General features: G+C 40.3%; 1 protein-coding gene across 3 annotated transcripts in view; it reads right to left on the bottom strand.

Annotated features, from left to right (window-relative positions):
- Positions 1 to 21,942, bottom strand: part of LOC136171495 (acyl-coenzyme A thioesterase 1-like) — a 61,014-nt gene that overhangs the window by 14,157 nt on the left and 24,915 nt on the right. The window contains exon 1 of one of the 3 annotated variants that reach the window (XM_065940132.1): positions 2,418 to 6,378. The exons of the other annotated variants lie outside the window; for them this stretch is intronic. Within the exon in view, the coding sequence (XP_065796204.1) occupies positions 2,418 to 2,874 (457 nt within the window). The 5' untranslated portion in view covers positions 2,875 to 6,378. Of the gene's footprint in view, positions 1 to 2,417; positions 6,379 to 21,942 lie in introns of those variants that run through there. 3 annotated transcript variants of the gene reach the window in all.

The raw sequence follows: 21,942 nt of genomic DNA, 5'->3' as shown, positions 1-21,942 counted from the left end.
ACACACATCTTGCGGAGCATCCAAGGACCAGTCAAGTATAAAGAAAGAAACAAGATAACTGACCAAAGGGAAACAATGACCAGGAAGGACTGTCCTACATAAGTGATTTACATCAACTCTATACTATGCTCTTCACTCAGGATGCCTATACCCTTTTTTCTCTGGGTGTGTATCTCTGCCTAGTGTCTAACTTACTGTGCTTCTCCTTACTCAGGACGCCCACACTCCTCTCCTGGTGCGTATCTCTGCTGAGCTTCTGACTTCTGACTCACTGCGCTCTTCTTCTTTATCGGACGTCGATACCGATTCTCTCCAGGTGTACATTTCTGCCTAGTTTTTGACTTAGTGTGCACCTCACTCAGGATGCCCATACTCCTCTTCGAGTGTGCATTTCTGCCTTGATTCTGTCTTAAATAAACAATCTGTTTCTCCCTGTGCTCTCCCATACTTTGCGCTGTGTCTCTAATAACCTTTGTACCTGTTTTTACAGTTTTTGTTTCCTCGAAACATTCTTGCTTTCAAACAGTGGCAAGAGCCAGGGCCACTTTGTTTCTAGCCTCTAGGCCCTGGTGGTCTAGTGGTTAGGGCTCTTGGTTTTCATCTAAGTTACCCAGGTTCAGTTCCTGGGCAGGGAACTAAGATCTCTCTTCAGGAAGGCTCACTGCCCTCCCACTGAGATCAGTTTTGTTTTGCATTTGTCTGATTCCTAATGAAGATAACCGCCTTTGAACAATTTCATGGGTTGTTTGTTATGTAATGGTCAAATTCAGTCAGTTCAGTTCAATTCAGTCGCTCAGTCGTGTCCGACTCTTTGCGACCCCATGAATCGTAGCACGCCAGGCCTCACTGTCCATCACCAATTCCCTGAGTTTACTCAAACTCATGTCCATCGAGTTGGTGATGCCATCCAGCCATCTTATCCTCTGTTGTCCCCTTCTCTTCCTGCCCCCAATCCCTTCCAGCATCAGGGTCTTTTCCAATGAGTCAATTCTTCACATCAGGTGGCCAAAGTATTAGAGTTTCAGCTTCAGCATCAGTCCTTCCAATGAACACCCAGGACTGATCTCCTTTAGGATGGACTGGTTGGCTCTCCTTGCAGTCCAAGGGACTCTCAAGAGTCTTCTCCAACACCACAGTTCAAAAGCATCAATTTTTCGGCACTCAGCTTTCTTCACAGTCCAACTCTCACATCCATACATGACCACTGGAAAAACCATAGCCTTGACTAGACGGACCTTTGTTGGCAAAGTAATGTCTCTGCTTTTTAATATGCTGTCTAGGTTGACCATAGCTTTTCCCCAAGGAGTAAGCGTCTTTTATTTATTTATTTTGCGTCTTTTAATTTCATGGCTGCAATCATCATCTGCAGTGATTTTGGAGCCCCCAAAAATAAAATCTGCCATGTTTCCACTGTTTCCCCATCTATTTGCCATGAGGTGATGGGACCAGATGCCATGATCTTAGTTTTCTGAATGTTGAGCTTTAAGTCAACTTTTTCATTGTCCTCTCACTTTCATTAAGAGGCTTTTTAGTTCCTCCTCACTTTCTGCCATAAGGGTGGTGTCATCTGCATATCTGAGGTTATTGATATCGAAAGATCTCCAGTGGATAACAAGAGGCTTTCCTCCTTCATGCTAATTTTCTTAAATCTTTTTTCTTTTTTTGGATTGTGCCGGGTCCTTGTTGCTGTGTGGGTTTTTCTTTAGTTGTGGTGAGTGGGGTCTACTCTCTAGTTGTGCTACGCTGGCCCTTCACTGTGGTGGCCTCTCTTGTTGTGGAACACAAGCTCAATAGGTGTGGTACACAGAACCAGCTGCTCTGGAGGCATATGGGATCTTCCCCGACCAGGGGTCGAACTTGTGGCCCCAGGTGGATTCTTTACCACTGAGCCACCAGGAAAGGCCCCTAATTTTCTTAAATCTTTTAATACATGGTGGGAGTTAAGAAGCAAAGTTGTAAAATTGAGAGATTTGGAAAGAAAACTTTAAAAACTGGGAATTAGGTATAAAAAAATTTTTTTTTTCCATCACAACTATCTTTTCTCCCTTTCCTTGTGATCTTTTTGCCGTCGAACTTGTGGCCCCAGGTGGATTCTTTACCACTGAGCCACCAGGAAAGGCCCCTAATTTTCTTAAATCTTTTAATACATGGTGGGAGTTAAGAAGCAAAGTTGTAAAATTGAGAGATTTGGAAAGAAAACTTTAAAAACTGGGAATTAGGTATAAAAAAATTTTTTTTTTCCATCACAACTATCTTTTCTCCCTTTCCTTGTGATCTTTTTGCCCTAACCTCTGTTCTGGAACAACAGAATCACCTCCACAGCTAACGAACGTACTTTTGGGATGCTGGGAGGTACCTACTTACTGCCTTCCTCTGGCACAGGGACAGATGAACAGTTACGGATGCTGGCGGCTCACCTGGCGGCAGGAAGAGCGTGGCGCGCACCCGGCCCGCGCGCACCGGCTCGCGCCGCACCCCGGGCGCCAGGAAGTCGCGCTCGTGCACCGCCCGGCCCAGAAGTCGCTGGGTCTCGGGCTCGTGACCGTCGAACACCTCCAGCTCCACGACGAAGGGCGTCTGCACGTCCCGCTTCACCAGGCGCAGCAAGGGCTTCTCGGGCTCCAGAGCCCAGAAGAGCCCCATGGGCTCGAGCCCCGCGAAGCTGCCGCCCAGCGCGGGCGCGCGCTGCAGGTCCAGCATGCCGGCGGCGTCGGCGCAGTAGCGCGCGTGGGCCCTGAAGAGCGCGCCCCTCTCGTCGCGCAGAGACGCGCGCAGCGTCACCGGCTGCCCCGGCGCCAGGCCGCGGACAGCGATGCGCACGGGCTCGTCCCAGCGGCAGCGGCCCGCCGGCTCCAGCGTCACGGTCACTGCCATTCCAGACGCACAGCTTCGGTCCGTACTCTAAATGCGCAAGCACGGAGGGCTGCTGGAGTTTTGTCTCAGGCCGACTGGAGCTCGCCCGGAGACACGAGGAGATCTGGAGTGGTCTGGAGCCAAGTTAAGTTTCAGTAACTGAGCGGCCTTTGGAACGTCTTGGGGCTTCAGGTCTTTGGACCCTGCTCCTCCGAGTCGTCTGAGGTTAAAAGCACCAGATCATTCACCCGGGCCAGGACAGGACACACAGGGATGTCCTTTGTCCAGGACACGAATCTGCCCGCCCACCGACGCCTCTTCTCTGCCTTAAACTGATTCGTTGGTGAAATCAGAGATTAGTGGATTTAGGCAAAATTCCAACAAAAGGAAAAGGACAACTTTAAAAAAACAATTATTGATTGAATTATAAAGTACATCCTTATTGTAAAATTCAGACTTAAATTTAAGAAAGTAGGGAAAACCACTAGACCAGGTATGACCTAAATCAAATCTTTTACCATTATATAGTGGAAGTGACAAATAGATTCCAGGGATTAGAGCTGATAGACAGTGTCTAAAGAACTAGGGACGGAGGTTCCTGACATTGAACAGGAGGCAGTGATCAAGACCATCCCCAAGAAAAGAAATGCAAAAAGGCAAAATAGTTGTCTGAGGAGGCCTTACAAATAGCTAAGAAGATAAGCTAAAGGCAAAAGAGAAAAGGAAAGATATACCCATTTGAATGGTGAGTTCCAAAGAATAGCAAGGAGAGCTAGGAAAGCCTTCCTCAGTGATCAATGCAAAGAAATAGAGGAAAACAATAGAATGGGAAAGACTAGAGATCTCTTAAAAAAAAATTAGAGCTACCAAGGGAAAATTTCAATGCGAAGATGGGCACAATAGAGGACAGAAATGGTATGGACCTAATAGAAGCAGAAGATATTAAGAAGAGGTGGCAAGAATACACAGAAGAACTATGCAAAAAGAATCTTCATGACCCAGATAACCATGACGCTGTGATCATTCACCTAAAGTCAGACATCCTGGAATGTGAAGTCAAATGGGCCTTAGGAAGCACCACTACGAACAAAGCTAGTGGAGGTGATGGGATTCCAGTTGAGCTGGTTCAAATCCTAAAAGATGATGCTGTTAAGGTGCTGCACTCAATATGCCAGCAAATTTGGAAAACTCAGCAGTGGCCACAGGACTGGAAAAGGTCCGTTTTCATTCCAATCCCAAAGAAAGGCAATGCCAAAGAATGTTCAAACTACCGCACAATTGCACTTATCTCACATTGTAGCAAAATAATGCTCAAAATTCTCCAAGCCAGGCTTCAACAGTACATGAATCGTGAAACTCCAGATGTTCAAGTTGGATTTAAAAAAGCCAGTGTAACCAGAGATCAAATTGCTAACATTCGTTGGATCATCAAAAAAGCAAGAGAGTTCCAGAAAACATCTACTTCTGCTTTATTGACTATGCCAAAGCCTTTGACTATGTGGATCACCACAAACTGTGGAAAATTCTTCAACAGATGGGAGTAACAGACTACCTGACTTGCCTCCTGAGAAATCTGTATTCAGGTCAGGAAGCAACAGTTAAAACTGGACATGAAACAACAGACTGGTTCCAAGTCAGGAAAGGAGTACGTCAAGGCTGTATATTCTTACCCTGCTTATTTAACTTTTATGAGGAGTACGTCATGAGAAACGCTGGGCTGGATGAAGCACAAACTGGAATCAAGATTGCCAGGAGAAATGTCAGTAACCTCAGATATGCAGGTGACACCACCCTTATGGGAGAAAGTGAAGAACTAAAGAGCCTTTGAATGAAAGTGAAAGAGGAGAGTGAAAAAGTTGGCTTAAAGCTCAACATTCGGAAAACTAAGATCATGGCATCCGGTCCCATCACTTCATGGCAAATAGATAGAGAAACAATGGAAACAGTGAGAGACTATTTTCTTAGGCTCCAAAATCACTGCAGATGGTGACTGCAACCATGAAATTAAAAGACACTTGCTCCTTGGAAAAAAACTATGACCAACCTAGACAGCATATTAAAAAGCAGAGACATTACTTTGCCGACAAAGTTTCGTCTAGTCAAGGCTATGGTTTTTCCAGTAGTCATGTATGGATGTGACAGTTGGACCAATCCAAAGCTGAGCGCCGAAGAATTGATGCTTTTAAACTGTGGTGTTGGAGGAGACTTTTGAAAGTCCCTTGGACTGCAAGGAGATCCAACCAGTCCATCCTAAAGGAAATCAGTCCTGAATATTCATTGGAAGGATTGATGCTGAAGTTGAAACTCCAATACTTTGGCCACCTGATATGAAGAACTGACTCATTTGAAAAGACCCTGATGCTGAGAAAAATTGAAAGCGAGAGAAGGGGATGACAGAGGATGAGATGGTTGGCATCACTGACTTTTTGGACATGAGTTTGAGTAAGCTCCAGGAGTAGGTGATGGACAGGCAGCCTGCCATGCTGAAGTCCAGGGGTGTCGGGAGCCGCTGGGATGTGCCCAGTCCGTGACAAGGTCATAGGACGAGAGAGGAACCTGCAAGGCAGCTCTTCCTCATATGGGGCTGTCCCGGGGGCCCAATATGTCCCTTCTGGAGCTGCCGGGATGAGAAAGGAACCTGCAAGGCAGCTCTTCCCCTTGAGGTTGTCCCGGGTTCCCAGTATGTCCTTTTCTTCCTTCTGTCTTACTGTTGTTGGGCTTTCTATTAATTTTTGGAAATGATGATATATAGTAATAAGGCCTCGCTGGAAAAGTCCAAGCCTTTTTGGAAATGCTCATGATTGCTCTGGCTCAGGACATGACCATAAACATCAAGTCTAAAAAGAAAAGGTCACAGGTATAGTTTGGCTCCTTGCTGAAAAGATTATAATGTTCTAGAGTAGAAAAGAGTAGAGGCATTTAGATTTAGAAGTAGATATACTGCTTTAGTTTACTTGCTCCTTGGTTGAAAGGGTTTTCATTATTGCTTTTTCCTTGCTGCTATTTGTTCATTGTTTCCCTTTCTTTAAACAACATGGGATATTATGGGTATTTTTGTAAAATTAGAAAATGGGGTATGTAGGATTTCAATAGAAGACTTATATTAACCAGCTTCACTGCCATTATCTCACTATTAATAGAGGTGTTTTGCTGCTTTAGAGGTGTTTTTGCTGTTTAATAGTTAATCACTGTAAATTGAGATTTTGTGGTTTCAGGTAAAGAAAAACATCAGGTTTTTCTCATGGTACTATTCTCAGAAATGTCAAACATGTTACTGTGACCCTTCCCATGTATTGTTTTATTGTCCAAAGAATTTACACTATACCTGAGATTTGTGGAACGTTGTTTTTGTTAGAGTGAGAATGTTAGGCCATTGAGGCAAGAAGACTATGTGCGGGACATTTAAGTATAAACCCTGTAATGGGAAACGTTCTAGGTGAATGCTTAGGGGAAAAACACGGGGAAAATATTGACGGAAGCACAAACCAATATCTGATGTAATATATGGTGACTTAAGGGGGAGGTAACGTTCATTCTATAAAATGTTCATTCTACCTCTTCTACGCAACCTTCTCTGTGTGTGTGTCTGTCTGTCTGTCTGCCTCGCCGATGCCACTCATCTCTTGGGTATTTCTGGTCCTGCCGGGGCTGGACCATGGCACAGGAGGTCACCAAGAGTCAGACATGACTGAGTGACTGAGCTGAACTGAAGGGACATACAAAAAAGTGGCTTCTTTGGTGGTCCAGTATTAAGATTTTACCTTCCAATGAAGGGGGTGCAGGTTTGATCCCTTATTGGGAAAGCTAAGATCCCATATGCCTTGCGGCCAAAAAAGCCAAAAACATAAAAACAGAAACTATATTGTAACAGATTCAATAAAGACTTTAAAACTGGTCCACATAAAAAAAAGTTTTTTTAAATATATTTAAATATATTTTAAATATATTGCATATTTAATATATATTGCATATTTAAATATATTTAAATATATTGCATACATCTTATGTGTATATAGTTTGATGAATTTCACAGGCAGAACATACAGTATGGAAATTGATCGAAGTATACACTTGAGCAGAAGGATGCAGAAATATCATTACCAGCACTCTGGAAGCCATGCTCATCCCAGTTCCAAATGAATGAAATGAAGCAGTGGCCCAATAGTGTTAAGAGAATGCGATGGCTCGCAGGAGTTTTTGCGTTTATCCCATAGAGCAACATATTGGGGAACAGCTTGTTAAAGCCACTCTACTTGTAAACTGCCTTCACGAATTAAGCTGCTCTAGTTGTTTTTTCTTTTTTCCGCCACTATAATTGCATACCTTCCCAGGTCTAGTTGTTTTATAGGAACTTGAGGGCAGCTTTTGTCCAGTGGGGGATGGCTCAGCCTGGTTGGGACCATCACCCCTAAAACTGAGCCTGCACAAGTGTCTGATGAATGGATTTTTGATGTCAGTTTGGTTCAGTTCAGTCACTCAGTCATATCTGACTCTTTGCAACCTCATGGACTGTAGCACACCAGGCTCCCTGTCCATCACCAACTCCCAGAGTTTACTCAAACTCATGTCCATTGAGTTGGTGATGCCATCCAACCATCTCTTCCTCTGTCATCCCCTTCTCCTCCAGCCTTCAATCTTTCTCACCATCAGGGTCTTTTCCAATGAGTCAGTTCTTCATATCAGGTGGCCAAAGTATTGGAGTTTCAACTTCAACATCAGTCCTTCCAATAAATATTCAGGACTGATTTCCTTGAGGATGGACTGGTTGGATCTTGCTGTCCAAGGGACTTTTAAGAGTCTTCTCCAGCACCAGTTTAAAAGCATCAATTCTTCAGCACTCAGCTTTGGATTGGTCCAACTGTCACATCCATACATGACTACTGGAAAAACCATAGCCTTGACTAGACGGACCTTTGTCAGCAAAGTAACGTCTCTGCTTTTTAACATGCTGTCTAGGTTTGTCATAACTTTCCTTCCAAGGAGTAAGCATCTTCTAATTTCATGGCTGCAGTCACCATCTGCAGTGATTTTGAAGTCCCCACCCCCCCCACCCCCACCCCCGCCAAATAAAGTCTCTCACTGTTTCCATTGTTTCTCTATCTATTTGCCATGAAGTGATGAGACCGGATGCTATGATCTTAGTTTTCTGAATGTTACGCTTTAAGCCAACTTTTTCACTCTCCTCTTTCACTTTCATCAAGAGGCTCTATAGTTCTTCTTCACTTTCTTCCATAAGAGTGGTGTCATCTGCATATCTGAAGTTATTGATATTTCTCCTGGCAATCTTGATTCCAGCTTGTACTTCATCCAGTCCAGCATTTCTCATGATGTACTCTGCATAGAAGTTAAATAAGCAGGGTGACAATATGCAGCCTTGATGTACTCGTTTTCCTATTTGAAACCAATCTTGTTCCATGTCCAGTTCAAACTGTTGCTTCCTGACCTGCATACAGATTTCTCAAGAGGCAAGTCAGGTAGTCTGGTATTCCCATCTCTTTAAGAATGTTCCACAGTTTGTGGTGATCCACACAGTCAGAGGCTTCGGCATGGTCAGTAAAGCAGAAATAGATGTTTTTCTGGAACTCTCTTGCTTTTTCGATGATCCAACGGATGTTGGCAATTTGATCTCTGGTTCCTCTGCCTTTTCTAAAACCAGCTTGAACATCTGGAAGTTCACAGTTCATGTACTGTTGAAGCCTGGCTTGGAGAATTTTGAGCATTATTTTGCTAGCGTGTGAGATGAGTACAATTGTGCATTAGTTTGAGCATTTTTTGGCATTGCCTTTCTTTGGGATTGGAATGAAAACTGACCTTTTCCAGTCCTTTTTGATGTCAGAGGGTCAGGAAAATCCAAACTCAGTTTATCCTAAGGGCCTCCACTTTTGAATATGCAGAAGCATGTAATCCAGGTATGGTTGCAGAGAACATCCATTACCTCAGCTTTTCCCTGTCTCCAATCACCTTGCACCACTGCTATCCCATAAATATCCCAATGCCCTCATCTATGGGAAGACAGATCTGAGACTTGCTCTCCAGTCTCCTCATTTGACTGCTTTGTTAATAAACAATTTCTCAGCCTCAAACCTAGATCTCTCAGTGGTTGGATGGCTGCCCATAGGGCAAACAGCCTTTGTTTGGTTTCACAGGCACTTTTCCCTTCCCTAAAATACTCTATTCTGATTCCATTAAAATGGGTTAGTTTTTCCCAACTCTTCATTTTATGTTGATGAATCATCACTGTGCCTTCTAAAGAAGGCAAACTAAAGTGTCAGTTTGATTTTGCTCATTGGTATTGTTGGGAGTAGTTAGTAGAGTTCTCATTATCACTGCCAAATAGTATTCCATTTTGTGATCATAAAAGTATTTGTTAAATTTTACTGACTATGGGCATTTCGTAGTTCCCAGTTTGGGACTCTTAGGTTTAGTGCTCTGAAAATTCAATTAACTTATGTCCATTTTGAGGGCCATATATGTGTGTTTCAATGGAGTGAATGCCTGGGAGTGGAATTTCTGTGTCATAAGGGACGGTAAATAAGTCTGCCTGCAATGCCGGAGACCCAGGTTTCATCCCTGGGTCGAGAAGAAGGGACCTCTCATCCCTGGAGAAGGGAATGGCAACCCACTCCAGTATTCTTGCCTGGAGAATTCCATGGACAGAGGAGCCTGGCGGGCTACACAGTTCATGGGGTCGCAAAGAGGTGGACACGACTGAGCAATTAACCCTTTCATTTCACTTTCAGGGAATGAAAGTGTTCAGCCTTAGTAGATACTAAATGTCAACCTTTTGAATGTGATCCTAGAAGCAATGTTAATGTATAATGTTCAGGGATGTCCAGCATTTTATTAGATATAGAGTATAGTAACAGCTATTGTTTAGCAATGTCCCATCTGCGTTACATACACTATTTAACAAATTCATAAAACACTGGCAATATTTTTCAAATATTGAAAAGGAGGATCCTGAGGCATAGTGAATGTTAATCTGCTGAAGATCAACCCCTGTCAGAACCCTGACTAACTCCAAATGTGGAATTCAACCATGAGCAGCCACACTGTGGTGAACTATAATTAGAGTTCTAGTTCTGGCTTCAGCACTAAGTAGTTCTGTAGCCTTAACTAAGTTAATTCTCTGGATATAAACAGTTCTTGTGTGTAACATGACAGAAGACCCCCATATGGGGATCAACCATGATAGCGTAGTTGGAAGTCTTAGAAAAATACTGGAAAGCAAAATGTAATGATTGATTTCATAATAGAGAGTGAGTTGATATGTTTTGTTTCTCATGGTCTCCAGGTGTGCATATTGCTTTTTAGATTTCTTTATAAGGAAAAATCATAGGTTTCTTAAAGAAAAAATATGTATTTTCCAAAAACATATGTAAGCGATACGTAAAAGTTTACGATGTGATGTGATAGTATCTATATTCCCTCCAGTGACCACTTTCCCCCAAGGATGGGAGCATCCAACTAGATTTTTCTTTTGAATGTTTACAGTAGGTAAGTATATGCCATACCTACTTACAGTAGGTAAGTATACCATGGTATACCATATATACCATATATGAACATGCTATACTACTACTCTTTGATTTTCTTAAGTTTAAAAACATGTCATTTGTTTTTGTACTGTTTCACTTTCAACCACTTAAAAATTTTGAACTTTTAAAATGAATTTTTAAGATCCATCTGTGTTCTCACAAGTGGCAATATTTCACTTTTTTTAGTGTATGAGTAACACACCACTATAGGGCTTCCCTCGTAGCTCAGTTGGTATGGAGTCTGCCTGAAATTCAGGAGACCTGCATTCAATCCCTGGGCCGGGAAGATCTCCTGGAGAAGGAAATGGCAACCCACTGCAATATTCTTACCTGGAGAATCCCATGGACAGAGGAGCCTGGCAGGCTACAGTCCATGGGGTCATAAGAGTTGGACATGACTGAGTGACTTAAGCACACAATACTCCACTGTACATATATAACATGTCTTCTTTACCCATTCACTTATTTATGGACACTTAGGTTGCTCCCATATTTAGGCTGTTGTAAATAATGCTGCTATGAATGTTGGGGTGCATATATCTTTTTGAATTAATGTTTTTGTTTTCTTTGGAAAAATACCCAGAAGTAGAATTACTGGATCATATGAGTGTTCTATATTTAAGTTTTTGAAAAACCTCCATATGGTTTTCCAAGAGTGGCTATACCAATTTACATTCACACCAGCAATAGAAGAGGGTTTCCTTTTCTCCATATCTTCCCAAAAACTTGTTATTTGTTGTCTTTTTGATAATAGCCATTCTGACAGATGTGAGGTGCTATCTCATTGTGGCTTTGATTTTTGTTTCCCTAATGATTAGTGATGTTAAGCATCTTTTCATGTGCCTGTTGACCATCTATTATGTCTTCTTTGGGAAAACACCTATTCAGTTCCTCTGCCCACTTTTTACTGTGTTTATTTATTTTTTTGATGTTGAGTTTTATGTTGTTCAGTCAACAAGTCCTGTCCAATTCTTTCTGACCCCATGGACAGCAGCATGCCAGGCTCCTCTGTCTTCCACTATCTCCTGGAACTTGCTTTAATTCATGTGCATTGAGTTGGTGATGCCATCCAACCATCTCATCCTCTACCACAGCCTTCTCCTTTTGCCTTCAATCTTTCCCAGCATCAGGGTCTTTTCTACTGAGTCCGCTCTTTACCTCAGGTGGCCAAAGTATTGGAGCTTCAGCTTCAGTCCTTCAAAATGAATATTCAGGGTTGATCCGTTAGGATTGACTGGTTGATCTCCTTGCAGTACAAGCGAATCTCAGGAGTCTTCAGCACCACAATTTGAAAGCATCAGTTCTTTGGTGCTCTGCCTTCTTTATGATGCAACTCTCACATCCATATATGACTACTGGAAAAACCATAGCTTTGACTAGACAGATCTTTGTTGGCAAAGTGATGTCTCTGCTTTTTAATACACTGTCTAGGTTTGTCATAGCTTTCCTTCCAAGGAGCAAGCATCTTTTAATTTCTTGGCTGCAGTCACCATTTGCAGTGATTTGAGAGCCCAAGAAAATAAAATCTGTCACTGTTTCCTCTTTCCCCCTTCTATTCACCATGAAGTGATGGGACTGGATGCCATGATCTTAGTTTTTTGAATGTTGAGTTTTAAGCCAGCTTTTTCACTCTTCTCTTTCACCCTCATCTAGAGGCTCTTTAGTTCCTCTTCACTTTCTGCCATTAGAGTGGTATAATTTGCATATCTGAAGTTTGATATTTTTCCTGACAGTCTTGATTCCAGCTTGTGATTCATCCAGCCTAGCATTTCGCATGATAGGTTTTACATGTAAGCTAAATAAGCAGGGTGATAATATACAGCCTTGACATATTCCTTTCCCAATTTTGAACCAGTTGTTCCATGTCTGGTTGTAAGCATTGCTTCTTGACTCAAATACAGGTTTCTCAGGAGACAGGTAAGGTGGTCTGGTACTCCTATCTCTTTAAGAGTTTCCCACAGTTTGTTGTGATCCACACTGTCAAAGGCTTTAGCATAGTCAGTGAAGTAGATGTTTTATTCTGGAATTTCCTTGCTTTCTCTATGATTCAACAAATGTTGGCAATTTGATCTCTGGTTCCTCTACCTTTTCTAAACCCAGCTTGTACATCTGAAGTTCTCCATTCATATACCACTGAAGTCTAGCTTGAAGGACTTTGAACATAACCTTACTAGCACGTGAAATGAGTGCAACTGTATGGTAGTTTGAACATTCTTGGGCATTGCCCTTCTTTGGGACTAGAATGAAAACTGACCTTTTCCAGTCCTGGGGCCACTGCTGGGTTTTCCAGAATGGCTGACCTTGCACATTAACAGCATCATCTTTTAGGATTTAACAGCATCATCTTTTAGGATTTGAAATAGCTCAGGTGGAATTTCATCACCTCCTCTAGCTTTGTTCATAGTAATGCTTCCTAAGGCCCACTTGACTACGTATTCCAGGATGTCTGGCTCTAAGTGAATGACCACACCATCATTGTTATCTGGGTCATAAGACCTTTTTTGTATAGTTCTTCTGTGTATTCTTGCTACCTCTTCTAAGTCTCTCCTGCTTCTGTTAGGTCCTTACCATTTCTATCCTTTATTTCTATCCTTTATTCTATTCTGTGCTTATCCTTGCATGAAATGTTCTCTGACATCTCCAATTTTCTTGAAGAGATCTCTAGTCTTTCCCATTCTATTGTTTTCCTCTATTTCTTTGCATTGGTCATTTAAGAAGAACTTGTTATCTCTCCTTGCTATTCTGTGGAATTCTGCATTCTGTCGGGTATATCTTACTCTTTCTCCCTTGTCTTCTCCTTCTCTTCTTTCCTCAGGTATTTGTAAAGCCTCATCAGACAACCACTTTATACCATCGTGCATTTCTTTTTCTTGAGGATGGTTTTGGCCACTGCCTCCTGTACAATGTTACAAACCTCCATCCAAAGTTCTTTTTTTTTTTTTTTCATCCAAAGTTCTTGAGGTACTCTGTCTACCAGATCTAATCCCTTGAATCTATTTGTCACCTCCACTGTATAATCATAAGGGAGTTTTGAGTTCTTTGTATATTTTGGATGTTAACCACTATCAGACGTATGGATTGCAGATATCTTCTCCCATTCAATAGGCTGCCTTTTCATTTTGTTGATAGTTTCCATTACCATTAATAAGCTTTTTGGTTTGATGTACTTACACTTGTTTCTTTTTGCTTTTGTTTTCCCTTGCCTGATGAGTCATATCCAAAAATACATTGCTCAGACCATGTCCAAGAGCATACTGTCTACGTTTTCTTCCAGAAGTTTTATGGTTTCAGGTCTTATATTTAAGTCTTTACTCCATTTTGAGTTTACTTTTGTATACGGTGTGAGAAAATAACCCATTTTGATTCTTTTGCATGTAGCTGAGCAGTTTTCTCAACACCATTTATTGAAGAGACTATCTTTTCCTCCCTGCATATTTTTGCATATTTTATCATAAATCAGTTGACCACATAAGTATGGGATTATTCCTGGACTGTATGTTATGTTCCATTGATCTATATATCTGTTTTTATACTAATACCATACTGTTTTAATGACTGCAGCTTTGTAGTATAGTATGAAATCAGGGCATGTGATACCTCCAGGTTTGTTCTACTTGTTTGTTCAAGAATGCTATGGCTATATATGGCCCTTTGGGCTTCCATATAAACTTCAGGATTATTTATTCTAGTTATGTGAACATTCCATTGGATTTTGATAGGGATTGTATCAAATGAGTAGATTTCCTTTGGTTGTACATTCATTTTAATAATATTAAATATTCCAACCCATGAGCATGGCATATCATTTCATTTGGTTTTTTGTCTTTAGTTTCTTTCACCAATGGTTTATAATTTTCAGAGTACAGATATTGCCCTTCTTAGTTATATTTATTCCTAGATATTTTATTCTATTTGATGCATTATAAATGGAATTGTTTTCTTGATTTCTCTTTCTGATAGTTTGTATGTAGAGAAGAAACAGATTTCTCTGTATTACCTTTGTATCCTGCAACTTTACTGAATTCATTTATTAGTTCTAATAATTTCTTGGCAGAGTCGTTCAGTTCAGTTCAGTCACTCAGTCATGTCTGACTCTTTGCAACCCCATGGACTGCAGCATGCCAGTCCATCGCCAACTCCCAGAGCTTCTAGGGGAGTCATTAGGGTTACCTATATATAGTATCATGTCACCTACAGTGAGTTTTATTTCTACCTTTCCAGTTTGGATGCATTTTTTCTTTTTCTTGTCTGATTTCTATGGCTAGGACTTCCAATACACTGCTGAATAAAAGTGGAGAGAGTGGGAATCCTTGTCTTGTTCCTGATCTTAAAGGAAATGCTCACAGCTTTTGACCATTGAGTATGATGGCTTGTCATATGTGCTTGTTAGTGTGTTGAGGTCTATTTCTTCTCTTCTCACTTTGTTGAGAGTTCTTATTATAAATGGATATCAAATTTGTTAAAGTTTTTGGTGCATCTGTCGAGATGATCATGTTTTTATTCTTCAGATAATTAATCACATTGATTTCTGAATATTGAACTATCCTTGCATCCTTGGGATAAATCCTTCTTAATCATGGTGTATGATCCTTTTAATGTATTATTAAACTGGGTTTGCTAGTATTTTGTTGAGGATTTTTATATCTACTTTCATCAATGATGTTGGTTTTATGTATTTTTTTTTTGTTTTGTATTTTTGTAGTGTCTTTGCCAGATTTTGGTATTAGAGTGATGCTGTTCTTATAGAATGAGTTCAGAAGCCTTCACTTTGTACTTCTTAAATTTTGGGGATAGTTTGAAAAGGTGAGGTGTTAGCTCTTTAAATGTTTGGTAGAATTTTTACTACTGATTCATTTCATTATGGTAATCTCTGTGTTCCTATTTCTATTTCTTCTTGATTCAGCCTTGGTAGATTGTACATTTCTAATAATTTATCCAGTTCTTTTAGGGTGTACATTTTATTGACATTAATTATTTGTAGTAGTTGCTTATGATCTTTGTATTTTTGTGGTGTCAGTATAACTTCTTTATTTTTTATTTTCTGATTTAGGGGTCATTTAAATTATTTTTCTTGAAGAGTCTGATTTATCAATTTTATTTATTTTTCAAAGCAGCAGCTCTGAGTTTCATTGACCTCCCCCACCCCCTTTTTTTGGGTCTCTTTTAAGTTTATTTCTAAAAAAAAAATTATTTCTGTTGTGATCTTTATTATGTCTTTCCTTCTACTAACTTTCAGGGGTATTTTTTTTTGCCTTTTAAAAAAATTTCCTTTAGGTGAAAGGTTAGGTTATTTACCTAAGATTTTTCTTTTTTCTTGAGGTAGGCTTATATCCAGCTGAACTTGCCTCATAAAACTGCTTTTGCTGCATTCTATAGATTTTGGATGGTTGTTTCCATTTTTACTTGTATCCAGGTATTTATTTTTATATCACCTTTGATTTTTTTCCATACCCATTGGTTGCTTAGTAGCATATTGTATAGATTTCATGTGTTTGTGGGGGTGGGGGGGTGTTGTAATTTTTTCCCCTTGTAATTGAATTCTAGTCTCACACCACTGTAGTCAAAAAATGCTTGGTATGATTTCAGTAATCTTAAATTAACAAACTTGCTTTGTGACCTTCTAACCTGAAAGCTCTACAAACCCCATTCTATTGGGATTTTTATGGAGGCTTCCTCACATAGGCATGATGAATTATTCACTAGTTTCTGGCCCCTCTCTCCTCTGGAGAATAGGGCAAGCAGGCTGACAATTCCAAGCTTCTAATCATGGCTTGGTCTTTCTGGTTACTAGTCTCCATCCAAGGAGCCCACCCAGAGTCACTTCAATAGAACAAAAGATGCTACTAGTGCTTGAATCACTTAGGAATTTAGGGTTTTAGGAGCTCTGTGCTGGAAGTTAGGAGAAAGGTACAGGTAGAGATCAATATACATATATCTTATTTCCACCATCCATCATCAACTCATCTTGTAAAACTAACACACACACATATATATATTCACACATATACACATAGTTTAAATGGCAAATAACAAGCTGATATAATGTGACCAAAATATATTAGAATTATTTACTTCTGTAATACATAATGAAATGCTGCTGCTATAGGTCATGAAGTCATAGATGAACATTCTGAAGGAACGGGAAATGTAGTTTAAAAGGAATACAAATATTTTCCCGATAAGAGAGGAGAATATTCAACCTCAGTAACAAAAACAGAAAAGCACAACAACATGGGATTCTCTTTTCAAACCATAAAATTTATAAAATTATAACAATTAGATACATGGGCACACATGCATACCCACATTACACCAGTGTTAGCAGTGCAGCATGGCTGGCTGTCTCACAGTATCCTTGATGGTGTAATTGACAGTTTCTGGTAGGTATAGTAAAGAATCCTGTTTACAAGTTTGACCCCATAATTTCTTTTCAAAGAATCTCTCTTAAAGACATAACCAGGGAACTTCCCTAGTGGTCCAGTGGTTAAGACTCTGTGCTCCCAGTGCAGGGAGCCTGGGTTTGATCCTTGGTTAGGAAACTAGATCCTGCACGCAACAACAAAAATCTCTCACGCAGCCCTGAAGATCCCATTGCCTCAGCTAAGACCTAGCACAGCCAAATTAAAAAATTAAGAAGAAAATCAGTGACACACAGACTTAATACACGTACATGTCCCATTACCCCAGCACCAAACTTCATTATGAAAAATCATCAGGGATTGTTTAAATGAAGAATACTAGCACCAATAGAGTATAAGCCACTGTTTTTAAAATCATGCATTTGAAGAATGTAAATATGGTAAAATAATCATCATATAATGTTAAGGTAAAAAGGAATGTACACTTAATTGATTAAAATCTCAATAAACAGAAAAACCCCAGTTTCCTAAAATATTCATACATAAATAGAAAATCAAAGTCTGAAGGAAAAGAGAGATATATACTAAAATGTTAAGAGTGCTAGTTTCTGGACTTCCCTAGTGGTATAGTGGATAAGAAGCCACCTGCCAATACAGAGTTGATGAGTTCAACCCCTGGGCCAGGAAGATTCCACATGCCATGGGTCAACTAAGCCCATATGCCACAACTACTAAGCCCCTACTCTAGAGGCCGGGAGCTGCAACTACTGAGCTCACGAGCTGCAACTACTGAAGCCCTCCTGCCTTGAACCTGTACTCCACAACAGAGAAACACCGCAGTCAGAAGCCTGTGCACCATAATGAAGAGGAGTCCCCAGTTGTAGCAACAAAGACCCAGCATAACAGAAATTAAAATAAACAATTTTTTAAAGATCATGTTAAAAAAGTGAATGGATTACATGAAACTCATTTTTAATGAATAATTTTCTCTGTTTTCCAAGTTTTCTATGAATTTATATTACTTTAGATTCATAAAAAAGAAATCCTATCAGTTAAGACACATATCAAAAAAAAAAAAGACACATATCAAAAACCAGTATCTCTCTGAATTCTGTCTTTAGAATTAAAAAAAAAGTTTAATAATTTGATGAATTTTGACATACACATATATTTTCTTTATTGAGGTATAGTTGATTTACAATATCATGAATTTCAAGTATATAATACATTGATACAAAATGTGAAAAGACTATATTCCATATGAAGTTATTATAATATATTGGAGGGACTTCCTGGCAGTCCAGTGGTTAAGACTCCATGCTTCCACTGCAGGGGGCATGGGTTTGATCCCTGGTCCAAGGGAACTAAGATACCATATGCTACACAGCACAGCCAAAAAAAGAAAAGAAAATATTGCATGTATTTCTCTAGCTGTAAATAAATTCTTATACTGTATTCATAGTACTTTATACCTCTTAATATCCTACCTCTATCTTGCCCCTCTCCCATACCCTTTCTTCACTGGTAACCACTAGATTGTTCTCTGTATCTGTGAGTCTGTTTTTGTTTTGTTATATTTATTTTTTTGTATTCCACAGATAAGTGGTAACATACAGTATTTGTCTTTCTGTCTGACTTATTTTGCTAAGTGTAATATCCTCCAGATTCATCCTTGTTGTTGCAAATGACAAAATTTGATTCTTTTTAGAACTGATTAGTATTCCTTTATAAATATATACCACCCTCTTCTTTATCCATTTGTCTATTGATGGAAAACCGAGTTGCTTCAGTATTCTTGGCTATTGTAAATATACTGCTACGGACATTAGGGTGCATGTCTTTTCGAATCAGTGTTTTTGTTTTTTCAGGTATGTATCCCAGAGAGAGAGTAACTGCTGAATCATCTAGTAGAACTAGTTTTAATTTTTTGATGAGTCTCCATGCTGTTTTCTATGGAGACTACACCAATTTACATTCCCACCAACAGTGGACAAGGGTTAAAATCCACAAATTCAGTATATCTTTTGGCCTGTTTGTATCATCTTCAATTTCTCTCATCAGCTTTCTGTTGTTGTTGTTGTTTTATAAGATTCCACAAGTAAGCAATATCATATTTGTCTTTCTCTGACTTACTTCAGTCAGTATGACAATCTCTAAGTCCATCCACGTTGCTGCAAATGTCATTATTTTGTTTTTCTTTTATGGCTGAGTAATATAGTGATGGAATTCCAGCTGAGCTATTTAAAATCCTAAAAGATGATGCTGTTAAGGTGCTGCACTCAATACATCAGCAAATTTGGAAAACTCAGCAATGGCCACAGGACTGGAAAAGGTCAGTTTTCATTCCAATCCCAAAGAAGGGCAATGCCAAAGGACACTGAAACAACCATATAATTGTACTCATTTCACATGTTAGCAAGGTTATGCTCAAAATCCTTCAAGCTAGGCTTCAGCAGTACATGAACAAAGAACTTCCAGATGTACAAGCTGGGTTTCAAAGAGGCAGAGGAACCACAGACCAAATTGCCAACATTTGTTTGGTCACGGAGAAGGAAAGGGAGTTCCAGAAAAACATCTACTTCTGCATCATTGACTACACTAAAGCCTTTGACTGTGTGGATCACAACAAACTGGAAGAGTATTAAAGAGATGGGGATATCAGACCACTTTTCCTGCCTCCTGGGAAACCTGTATGCAGGTCAAGAAGCAACTGTTAGAACTGGACATGGAAAAATGGACTGGTTCCAAATCGAGAAAGGAGTATGTCAAGGCTGTATATTGTCACCTTGCTTATTTAATTTATATGCAGAGTACATCATGCAAAATGCTGTGCCAGATGACTCACAGACTAGAATCAAGATTGCCTGGCGAAATATCAACAACCTCAGATTTGCAGATGATACCACTCTAATGGCAGAAAGTGAAGAGGAACTAAAGAGCCTCTAGATGAGGGTGAAAGAGAAGAGTGAAAAAGTTGGCTTGAAACTCAACATTAAAAAAAATCAAAACTACAATTATAGCATCCGGTCCCATCACTTCACGGCAAATAGAAGAGGAAAAAGTGAAAGCAGCAGCAGATTTTATTTTCTTGGGTTCCAAAATCACACAAATGGTAACTGGAGCCATGAAATTAAAAGACGCTTGCTCCCTGGAAGGAAAGCTATGACAAACCTAGACAGCATATTAAAAAGCAGACACATCACTTTGCTGACAAAGGTCTGTATAGTCAAAGGTATGGTTTTTCCAGTAGTCATATATGGATGTGAGAGTTGGATCATAAAGAAGGCTGAGTGCTGAAGAATTGATGCCTTCAAACTGTGGTGTTGGAGAAGACTCCTGAGAGTCCCGTGGACTACAAGTAGATCAAGCCAGTCAATCCCAAAGGAAATCAACCCTGAAAATTCATTGGAAGGACTGTTGGCTGAAGCTGAAGCTCCAATACGTTAGCCATCTGATGTGAAGAGTGAACTTATTGGAAGAGACCCTGATGCTGGGAAAGGCTGAGGAAATAGGAGAAGGGGGCGACAGAGGATGAGATGGTAACTCAGTGGACATGAATTTGAGCAAAATTCAGGAGACAGTGGAGGACAGAGAATCCTGGCATGCTACAGTCCATGGGGTCACAAAAAGTCGGACAGAATTTAGTAACGGACAACAGCAATATTGCATTGTATATGTACCACATCTTTATCCATTCCCTTGTTGATAGGCATTTAGTTTGCTTCCATGTCCTGGCTATTGTAAACAGTGGTGCAAGGAACATTGGGGTGCATGTATCTTTTTAAATTTTGGTTTTTCTCCAGATACATGCCCAGAAGTGGGATTGCTGGATCATATGGTAACTCTGTTTTCAGTTCATTTAGGAACCTCTCCACACCAATTTACATTCCCATCAACAGTGTAGGAAAGTTCCCTTCTTCAGTATTTATTGTCTGTGGGCTTCTCTTTTCTGTCTGTGCTAGATCTTCACTGTCGCTCGAGCTTTTCTCTAGTTGTAATGATAGGAACTACTCTCCACTTACGGTGTGAGGCTTATCTTTGCAGTGGCTTCTCTTGTTACAGAACACAGGCTCCAGGTGGGCTTCAGTAGCTGTAGCATATAGGCTCAGTAGTATAGAGCCCAGGTTCAGTTGTGGTGAACAGTCTTAGTTGCTCCATGGCTCATAGAATCTTCCTGGATCAGGGGTCTAACCTGTGTCTCCTGCATTGGCAAGTGGATTCTTTACCACTGAGTCACAAGGGAAGCCCATCTGTGGATTTTCTGATGATAGGAATTCTGATACGATATTTCATTGTAGTTTTGGTTCGCATTTCTCTAATAATGAGCAATACTGAACATCTTTTATGTGCTTCTTGGCCATGTTGGAATTCCCTGATAGATCAGTTGGTAAAGAATCTACCTGCAATGCAGGAGACCGGTTCGATTCCTGGATTAGGAAGATCTGCTGGAGAAGGGATAGGGTACCCACTAAAATATTCTTGGGCTTCCCACGTGGCTCAACTGGTAACGAATCTGCCTGCAATGCAGGAGACCTGGGTTCAATCCCTGGGTTGGGAAGATCCCCTGGAGAAGGGAACAGCTACCCACTCCAGTATCCTTGCCTAGAGAATTCACTGTACAGTCCATGGGGCCCCAAAGAGTTGGGCATGACTGAGTGACTTTCACTTTTTCACTCACTGGCCATGTGTTTGTCATGTTTAGAGAAATGTCTATGGAGGTCTTCTGCCCATTTATTTATTGGGTTGTTTGTTTGATGATATTAAGCCATACGAGTTGTTGGTACATTTTGGAGCCAAAACCTTGCCGGTCACATCATTTGCAAATATTTTCTCCCATTTGATGGGTTGTCTTTTTGTTTTGTTTATGGTTTCCTCTGCTGTGCAAAAGCTTTGGAGCTTAATTAGGTCTCATTTGCTTATTTTTGTTTTTATTTCCATTACTCTGGAAGACAGATTGAAAACGTTATTGCTGTGATTTATGCCAGAGAGTGTCCTGCCTATGTTTTCCTCTAATAGTTTTGTAGTGTCTGGTTTCACAGTTTTGAAATCCATATATCACGCTGTGAGGAAGCTCAGCAGTCCATGCAGAAATTCATGTGCATAAGAATCACAAACGGCTTTAGGACTGAGTGGCAGGTGGAAGCTGGAAGGGCTCCAGGGAGACCATTAGTGAAAGTCAAAGAGATTCATGA

Source organism: Muntiacus reevesi, chromosome 7 (assembly GCF_963930625.1).
Source record: "Muntiacus reevesi chromosome 7, mMunRee1.1, whole genome shotgun sequence".
In the NCBI taxonomy this organism is placed as follows: domain Eukaryota; kingdom Metazoa; phylum Chordata; class Mammalia; order Artiodactyla; family Cervidae; genus Muntiacus; species Muntiacus reevesi.
Note: the sequence above shows the minus strand (reverse complement) of the source record. Positions and strands in the feature narration are given on the sequence as shown.